Source organism: Arachis ipaensis, chromosome B07 (genome assembly GCF_000816755.2).
Source record: "Arachis ipaensis cultivar K30076 chromosome B07, Araip1.1, whole genome shotgun sequence".
Taxonomy (NCBI): Eukaryota; Viridiplantae; Streptophyta; class Magnoliopsida; order Fabales; family Fabaceae; genus Arachis; species Arachis ipaensis.
In genome coordinates, this window is record NC_029791.2 from 124,129 (window position 1) to 134,059 (window position 9,931).

The window sequence follows — 9,931 nt, forward strand, 5'->3', positions numbered from 1 at the left end:
GAATAAAATATTTTTTGTGGTATAATTTAAATAAATTTATTAAAAAATATTCATGAGCTATCAAGAATGGGCAGAAGAGTATTGTATGGAATTCGAATTGATAGCTCATAAATATTTTAATTTTTAATTTTAATCCCTAATTTTTAATTTTTAATTTTATTGTCAAATAATAAAAAATATAATTTTAATTTTAATAATACTTTTTAAATATTTCTAAAATTTTGTAATCATCAAAATATATATATATATATATATAATATTTTTAGAAAAATAAAATTATACAATAAATATCTTTTGTATCAACTATAAGATATATATCCAACTATCCAAGTAAGAATGTGAAAAAAAAATTTGATATATATCCAACTAACGTAGCATTATATAGGCAACTCACTAGTAATTCGAATCAACTTAATTCGAACTACCTAGTGTTACCAACATTGAATAATTCGAATCAATATGATTCGAACTCCATAGAGTCACATGAGCCTACTAATTCGAATCGAGTCAATTCGATTTACCCTTCTCTAATTCGAATCTACTTGATTCGAATTACATGCATATTCATTCAAACGTAATTCGAAGCAAGTTGTTTCGAATTACATGTATTTGTAGTTCGAATCATATTGATTCGAATTATATATAAATGGCCATTGGTGGATTGCTGAAATAATTTTTGTTTTGGCTGATTTGGGTAATAAACTTTTCAGCTTGGTTTATTTGGGTTTTTTACCCTAAATATTAATTATTTTACTTTTTTGACAATTAGAGAACAACTTTTAGATAATATAGCAAACAACATTAAATAAAGCGTAATAAAAGAAAAGAGAGAGTTGAACCAACTTAAATTAGTCGTAATAGATTATCCCTTAACTTGTCGGGTTTGGAGATATTGTAAAAAAGAAAAAAAAGAGTTAATAATTTAATGTATGAAAAAAATGAATAAATACATGATACAATACAACTTTTAGATAGAGATATGCCTAATCAAAAAGCAAATTGACCCATATTTTAAATAAGTCAAAAAAATATTAGTTCGACTCGACTTGCTTGAGCTAACAAGTTAAAGGGTTTTAATTGTTTGACTTTTACAAAAAAAAAAAAACAAATAATACTACATAATTTTAAGAATTTTTTATTTAATATCCATACAAATAAAACATTATCATACATTCATATATTTTCATAGTAAGTTATTTAAAATCTAAAAAATTAATTAACAAATCTATAACAAAAATAGTGTATAATATAAACACAGCAAATTTTATATATCAAAAATTAAAAAAGGAGTCGGACGAAACAACCCGTGCCTACTTGATCCAAGACTGTTTCGTCTCATAAGTTATTTAAGCCAAGCCAAATTGACCCGTTTTTAAACAAGTCGTTTCTTTTTACAAGCGAACCGACGAACCCACAAAATGCAGCTCATTTTAATGACTCTATTTTTAGAATATATTTTGTATCATCAACCATTACAGGGGAGTAAAAACTAAAAAGTGATTCCATTTAAAGTGCTTTGCCATATTCAAGCATTAGTATCTTTATCATAAAATATTGTGGCTATTATTAAGACTTTATTGTGTGACAATCCTTTATATTTTACCAGATCAAAAATAGAATTCTGTTTCCACTTTAAAATTTGCCATAAAAAGATCTTTATTTCTATCCTATTTTGACTTTATACACATAACCACATCTTCATGTTGATGATGTTTATTATCAGATTTTTTTTTATACAATCAACACAAAAAAGTTGGTAATTTGAAAAACAACGTTTTTTTTTTGTGTGTCGGTGAGACTTAAACTCGGTAACTTCTATGTGAGTATAGGAAAATTATTCCATTTGAGCTATACACCAAAATCAACTACTAAGGTAGAATAGAGTTAAACTATATATGTATTGTTTTCGTACACAAACATATACTAGCTAATTTTAATGGCTGATTTTGAGGTGCAAATAATATTTTGTTAAAAAAAATTGGGTTTTTAGAAATTAACTCTAATTAAATTGAAATAACTCAAGTCACAAATATAATTAGTTATCAGAGTAAGATAATATCTAATTAAAAATTGACACATCATAAAGGATAAATTACATGTTATTTTAAAGAGAATTAGATAAAATTTATCATTTTTTAATGTATGGGAAATTCGAAGGGACCTGAGTTATGGAAAAATCCTGAAGAATTTCGAAAATAGATCCTCTCAATTGTTAAAAAAAATTAAGGGTGTAAAGTGTAATTTCTAGCATTTCATTACTCTTTCTCTCATATTTATTCTTTGTCCCACTTACAAAATTAATGGTAAAAAATCACACTTTATCCCCTTAATTGTTAAAAAAAATTTGAGAGAATCCATTCCGTCTTTTCTTCCCGAGAGATTTGAAAACAACCAAGTTGATTTCAAAGGACAAGATTTCCAATTCCTCCCATTTAGGATTACTTGATGTGTAAGATTATTGGTTTCTCCCTTATTTGTGATAACTTTCAAATTTGCATGTAATAAACTTACTCTCTCCACTAAGGTTATCCTGTTGCTTCCTTGTACCTTAAGCTTTGTTTAATGAAATTCAGTACTTAACTTTCAAAAACTAAAAGGACACCATGATCACTATCAGTTAAATTTCCATGGTAAACATTAGTATCACAACCACACTAGATGCATGAAGCACAAAAACTCAGACTTCTTATGAACCCACCTGGGGATTTTGATTGCGCCTATAATAAGCATAATATGAAAGTAGAAATTTTTACATTTTATAATAACAAATAGCACTGCATGTATGTTGCTTCTGTGTATATCTGGCATATGGAAAGAGGCCAAAATAAGGGGTGTGAAACTAACTTTTCTTTGAAGGCAATTGGTACGGTCCAATATGGCAATGTATGAATTGGAGGGGTATAGAACTATAGAAACTCTGCTGCAGGTTAAAGGGATGGGATTCATGCAGCCTATACAACCTTGTATCGTTATTCTGTATTCATCAAACTATGCCTTCATCCTGATATCAAAATTGCAAGGTGAAACCATTCATAGGCTCATCTTAAGTTCGAAAAACCAAGAGATTGAACAAGAATTTTCTCCTGTATGTGCCAGTTATCAATGATGATTTGAGAATCGACTTCTCAAATCATCTGCCGGTGGTCATCTCGTAGATGATCTGCGGGCACATGCATGGAGGCCTTCATGGCGAAGCACCATGACTTGAGACAGAAACTTTTTCCCTTTTAACCTAATCTGCATGAAGATGGTGCTTCCTCCTCCGGTTAACATACCAGGTGGCGTGTTTCTGTAGGCCCAAGCCAACAAGGACCTTAAGGCTTGTAAGCATAACATAGGTCATTGCTGTAAAAAGCAGAATCCAGAAAAGCCTCCATCGAAGGGGATTGGGAGGAATGTTTACAGCAAAAACTGGAGTCAGCACTCGAATAACCTGAGAACAAGCAATAAAGAAGTACACAGACATTAAATTAGCAACAAATAGCAAATTAGCATATAGGAAATGCAGCATTTAAAACATTTATGATTACCACAGATGCTGGAGCAAGGGGGACAAAAGTAAGGTTTTTCTTCACACCCTCAGTTTGCATATTTAAAGTCTACAGATAAGAAAAAGAGTCAAGTGTCAGGCTTGTATTCTTAGGGAAATTTCCATCATAGAGTCAGCTAAAGCAATGTAATTATCAAAAAAAGTATAAACCAACTTAAAGTTGCAGAATTATACATCATTCTTTATGCAGTAATAGTTGGCTTTCTCAAGTGTCATCTCAAGTGTCAACTACATAGCATATTCTTGCTTTCCAACAGGAAACACCATGTGCAAATGCCTATTTATATAAAAAAAAAAAACCCCTTCCATATGGTAAAAGTATTCTCGTTCTCTTTTTCTTTTATTACTTTTGGTGAAATATGGTAAAAGTATTCACTTATAAACTGAACTCACTGGAATTAAACTATAAATCAAAGAAACAATAATGAAAGAAATCAAAGGGACAAAATCAATTGAGAAGAAAAATGACCAAGTTATTTAGAGAGATTAAACCATATTGCTAGAAAGGAATACAAAAGGCATATAAAACCATATTGGATTCAATATCGCAGTAAAGGAAAACATATTACAAGTTTACAACAGATAATCACAAAAGGAATTTGGAAATTGAATTATGGAAGGCTGTGGTACTTTCAATGTATTATTGCTCATAAAGCCACTCAAATTCTCCACCACATGAGGGATTTGAAACATATGCAAATTAACCATGCACAGCCAGCTGTTTAATGCCTTCTTAATCAGAATAAACAACCAATAATAGTGCATGGATGATATGCACATAAAATCAGATGAAAATACCTGTTTACAGAGGTCTTCAAGGAACTCAGAGTATGTAATGGGTTTGATGTCATTGAATTTAGCAATGAATGAATGCTTGATGATATCAATTATCATTTCGCATACATAAACCAATAGAACATTCTGCACCATCCAAAATGTGTCAGGAGCAAGTCTCGGTCAAGAAAGAAAACTGATTCCCATATGACGAACTTAATAAATATCATGAGCTAAAATACTTTGAAAGCTTACACTAAGAAAACTCTCAAACCAAGGACCCTCTGCCTCCAGAATATTTTGAGCCAAAACAAATAAGATAAATGCTGAAATATGGAATCTCTCTATAGAATCTGCTCATCACCACAAGTAAAAGGGAAAAGAGAAGATCAGAACAAACAACAACAACAACAACAACAACAAAGCCTTGTCCCACTAGGTGGGGTCGGCTACATGAATCAAACGACGTCATTGAGCTCTATCATGTATCATGTCTATAGAGAAAAATAAATATAAAATCTAGAGAGAAAAAATGGTCGTAGTATGAATGTCAAATCCAGAACAAATCCTAGTCAAATATAAACAGTTAATATTTGAAATTCTTTCAGTCTTACTAATTTACTATGCACAATAAGTTCATGTTATTGCCATTCTTGCAAAAATTATTTTGATACAAATGTGATAAGGGTATTATGGGGAATTAGGAAGTAGTTATTTAGTGAGTGGGAGTTATAGGACTATGGGTATAAATAAGGGACTATCACTATTGTAATACACAAGTGAAGAATAGAATTGAGTGAACCTGGTTTATTGTGGAGTCTATCTCCTAGACTGGAAGGATAAGGAATTTCAGATTCTGACAATCAACAGAATACACCATACACCATTTCTAGATTTCTATTGTTAAAATATTGATAGTCCCTTATTTATACTCATATTCCCATAATTCTCACTCACTAACTAATTACCTCCTAATTCCCCATAATACCCTTATCATATTCATATCATATTTCATTAAAAGATCAAAACCCATACATAAAATATTTATTAGTGTTTGACCAATGCAACCCATTAAGTCCTAACAAAATTAGAATTTAAATCAAAGGGATGCACTAATCATGGACTTCAACACCAGAACTAACTTTCATTTTGCTTAAAAAGTGAGTTTTATTCATCATATTGTAAAACGGTTTGCATTATTTTCTATTTAGCATAGGAACTAATCATCAATATACCAAATACGCAGAAATCAAAGGAAAAGAAACTCTAGTAGGCACAATAACTTACCAAAGTAAACCAAACTGTGTACATTGTCCTTGCTGTATCGCTTAAACACATTGCTTTTTATCTCAGCAAAATTATTTGACACCAGCAAAGCGAACAATGCATTGTTGTGAGCAACTATACAGGTTGATAGAGTGATTGCCTGAGCTAATAAGATAAAAGAATGAACAAGTAAGACTAGTCAAGGAACCAACAACCTCTGTTTCTTACTTTTGCTTACAAAAGAATAAGATAGGATAGTTAACAAAACATCTGTGATTTTTCCCTTTTCTTTGGTTTTTTTTGGGGGGGGGGGGGGGACGTTTGCAGTACATCCCCATTAAAACTTTGACATAATTTATCAAAAATCTGCAAGATCAGTCACAAACTTCCAGTATAAGTTTCAGAGTAAATCACATTGATTTAAAGCATTTAATCAATCAACATAAAGTAAAAGCAGTAGCAGATTTGATTATAATTCCAGTAGCTTTTGACTGGATGGTTAAATGACCAAAGGCCACCAATCCATGTTATATAACTATTACTTGTGTATTCCATCATAGAACATACATCCTGCTCTTTTCAGTTACATTTTCAATTGGCATGCCCAAATTGGACCTAAGTCGAGGCAACACTATTATTTTTCCACATCCCTTCTTGCATATAAATTTTGAGTTTCCTGCCAATTGTCACTAATTCAGGTTTGCTACAAAACAATAGTGTATGTACTTCTTTGGAAGAGCAGGGATACTGCCACTCAAATTTGTGTTTATGAAAAATAAAAACATGGAGATAGCATAGCATATTGACACTGATCTCTGACTTGAATTAGTTCCCTTCCATTGTCAAGCCAAGATCTTTCTCACATGAACATTCATCTTGATTGAAAATTGACAATACGGATCGACATATGGAGAACTACTTATTCCCTATAACTGAGATTTATGTATTACGAAAATGCTCACCTCTAAAACATTGTAGACCACATATAATTTGATTGTTCCTTGACCACGGATCATATGATATATTAAGCTGATATCTGAGGCAGCATGATTTTAAGGATGAATAAAACAAATTCAGTATATAGCATTATAGCTTATCAACACAAAAATTAATGATATAACATACGATCATAGGAGCAGAGAATCAGAAGACCTGTCTGCTGCAGAAGAATGACTCCACAACTCATAATAAGAAAGCAGCCAAAATCTGATAATTCCATAGCAGACAACCTCTTGAACTGCCTGCCACAAGCATGATAAGGTCAAATTATGATACTAAAATTGATGGACTACAACAAGTTTTAAAACTGAACACAAGAATTGGGATGAACAAGAGGATACTAATCGAAGTACAAGAACAAGTTGATTTTGTAGTGACAGAGATTGGTCTTATATTCAGCTGAAAGAATCAGCGACTAATACAGTCTAGATAAAGTTCAAAAATTCAGGGCCAATACCATATCCAATGTCTAACTGGATTTGGACCAACTGCTTAATCTAGGATGACACGGTTCACACATTCATTTCGTACTCATCATTCAAAGATCTACAGATATTTATAAGGCATTAGTAAGATTGTAATAGATTGACTCTATCCAAAAAAAGATGATTGCAACAGATGGACACTGCCTAAATCACTAACTCAAATTGAAGAAATAAATGCTGCAGAATTTTGAATTTTCTATAACCTAAAATCCCACATGCATGGCCAACTACTAACATTTTATTTCGAGGGAATAAAATTTAGTAAAGGTGACAAACCTTGTCTTTAAAAGCTTCCAAACGGTCATCATGATTCTTGTTGGCATGATAGTTAATAATGAAAGAAATGAATCGAAGCAGACAAAGCAGCCAACATCAATAAGCTGCAATTACATTGTGTTTGAGTTGCCACAGCAGAAAATGCACTAGTAGAATATGCTACTATATGTTAGCAAGGGTAAAGGAAGGTTTAGTGTTTTTCATTTTTCCCTGAAACTTCTGAGTTTATTCCAACTATTGTGAAGGTAATATAGGCAGCTAAACCAGGAACATATATCTATAAACGACAACACAAAAATATAACTAGAGTCATTTCAAATTTCAAATTATCTTCCCATTTTCAATCGAGAAAAGGAAGTGTACCAATTCACATCTCCATGGCAAGCGAAAGATAGTGTCATAGACTCTCTCTCGTTCTTTTTCATTTCCAAGTGTTGTTGTACTCCGTAAAGAATTTCCATTGTGCATTTCTTCCAAGAAGTATGCTAGAGGAGATTTATCCACCAAAAATACATCTGACATAACAAAATTAAAAAGTTTAAAAACAAACTATCACCACATGTCAATTAATTAAGCCAAAGAGAAGACAGACAGTATTCAGCAAAGGCAAGCAGATATTGCTTCACATTAAGAAGTATCACACAGACTGCCAGACTAGTTTCAAAGTATAACAATAGAACAGGCATAAAAATATTCATGAATGTCAAAATAATTCACTCTCATACATAGATATCAGTCAACGCTCAAATGGCTGCACTGCATTAGCCATTCCATTGATCAACCATATATAGCCTTTGGAAGCCAATGCAAAGTGTAGTTGTATTGTAACAAAAATCACAAATGAAATTGATTCAGACATGTAATATTATACATTGGTTTGGATACAGTTTGAGCTCCACCATAATTGAAACTGCATGAAATTTGTCATCTGGCATTTTCCATTTTTCATCTGGTTAACACCTCATATTATAATCATGCATCAAAAGTTTTTTAAACCCTGTTTCATTGAAAATACAATTTCATCGTCCTCATTTCCTTCCAATTGAAAATTCAATCCATATCATGAAATATAACAGATGCGACAATGCATGCAGAAGATCAAGCAACAATCTCACTCACAATTCGGATCTTCTGACATGACACGCCTCCAATCCAACGATTCCACAGTCTCCAACTTCGCAACACCACCGTTCCGATCATTCTCATTCGTCAGCTTTGGATTCTCAATCGGACTCGCCTTCGCACCACCATCATCCTTCCCTCCGCCGTCAACAGCCACAGCAGCTGAATTCGCCAAATCCTCAGAGCTACCACTGTTCACAGCTCTCTGCCTCAGTTCACCAAAATTAAACCCGGTCGCCGGACCAGTACAAACGCTCGCCGCACTCTCCTCTTCCTCCACCAACGTTACGCTACCGGTGGAGTAAAACTTCCGAGCCCCGAGCTCGAATCCGTTGCAAGCGCTTCCATTCTGAAGCGGAAAATGCGGATCGGATGTAACGGAATCTGAATTAAGAGTTCTGGAATCCTCAACGGCGGAACACAGATCAGCTCCCGTTACAGAAGAAGATTCTAGAAGCTTCTGGTCCTTCTTCTTCTTATTCCTTCTCTGCTTGCGGCTCTTGCGCATCGTCGCCGTTTGCGTCGGGTCTGATTCTGCTCTGTTGATCGGAACAGCAGCGTCGTCGTCGTCGTCACGGTGGCGGAGAACATCGAAGGAGAGTTTTCTGCCAGCGGTTCTCAACGCCATCGGAATCTACGAGAAGCGTTGTTGCCTTGGTGGTGAATAAATGGGGGTAAATTAGGAATTTTGTAATTTGCATGTGAATTGAATTTTGAAGCCTTTATTATGTTTGGGAAGAAGAATCGCGTTGGAAGCGTATGTGATAGTTTATGAATTATGATATGATGATTTGATTGGTGTGAAGGAAACAGAGACGCTCTGTTTTTCGTTTGTTCACTTCTTTTGTTCCTTTGTTCCAAAGCAGAGTCCAGCAGGACTCGTTTCATTCGCGCTTTCTCATTCCTCTGCTAATTGTGTGTGTGTGCGTTTTTTTGGTCCTCACCAAAGTTCTTTACTCTCTAGTTGATTGGTTTAATTTTGATTTACTCTTTTTTTTTCTTTTAATTTAGGCGTGAGATTCAAACACATAGTCTCTAGATGAATATGAAAAGATTATATAATTTGAAGTTTGGCTAATTTTGATTTACTCTTATTGTTGACTTAATATTATAAATTATTTTGATCTACTTATAATGCAAGCTAGATCATCTAATTATGCTAGTGAATAAACCTGTACAATACACAAAAACGAATAAAATGAGTTTAATAATACAATTTTCACGATCAATTTTCATGACAACTGAATTAAATAAATAATGCTTCATTACAATAATATATGCTTGTTTCTACTTGAACAATATTTATATTTATGCAGTTGCTTAATCAACATTATCTGCCCATATTACATGCTTGACCAAAATATGCTACAGGTCTCGTGGCAGAATAAATTAATACTCAACATTGTGTCTTTCATCCTAGCTTGATTATACTACTTCTACTAAGGAAAAAAGGTGCATG

The 9,931-nt window shown here is 33.1% G+C and overlaps 1 protein-coding gene across 1 annotated transcript; it reads right to left on the minus strand.

Moving 5' to 3' along the window:
* On the minus strand, window positions 2,612–9,409 carry LOC107606403 (protein POLLEN DEFECTIVE IN GUIDANCE 1). The gene is made up of 11 exons (XM_021106702.1): window positions 8,470–9,409; window positions 7,714–7,865; window positions 7,351–7,454; window positions 6,743–6,831; window positions 6,553–6,626; window positions 5,910–5,956; window positions 5,612–5,790; window positions 4,580–4,677; window positions 4,349–4,471; window positions 3,531–3,599; window positions 2,612–3,433 (listed from the first exon to the last, which is right to left on the minus strand). The coding sequence occupies exons 1-11, from the start codon at window positions 9,098–9,100 to the stop codon at window positions 3,233–3,235; spliced, it is 1,767 nt and encodes a 588-aa protein (XP_020962361.1). The 5' UTR covers window positions 9,101–9,409; the 3' UTR covers window positions 2,612–3,232.

Bases quoted from the DNA above. Each gene is read 5' to 3' on its own strand.
- LOC107606403 (XM_021106702.1), bottom strand. From the start codon at position 9,100: ATGGCGTTGAGAACCGCTGGCAGAAAACTCTCCTTCGATGTTCTCCGC. The intron at 7,455-7,713 runs GTACACTTCCTT...ATGTAATTGCAG, and splicing joins TGCCATGGAGATGTGAATTG to CTTATTGATGTTGGCTGCTT. The intron at 4,472-4,579 runs GTAAGCTTTCAA...TGGATGGTGCAG, and splicing joins GGTTTGAGAGTTTTCTTAGT to AATGTTCTATTGGTTTATGT.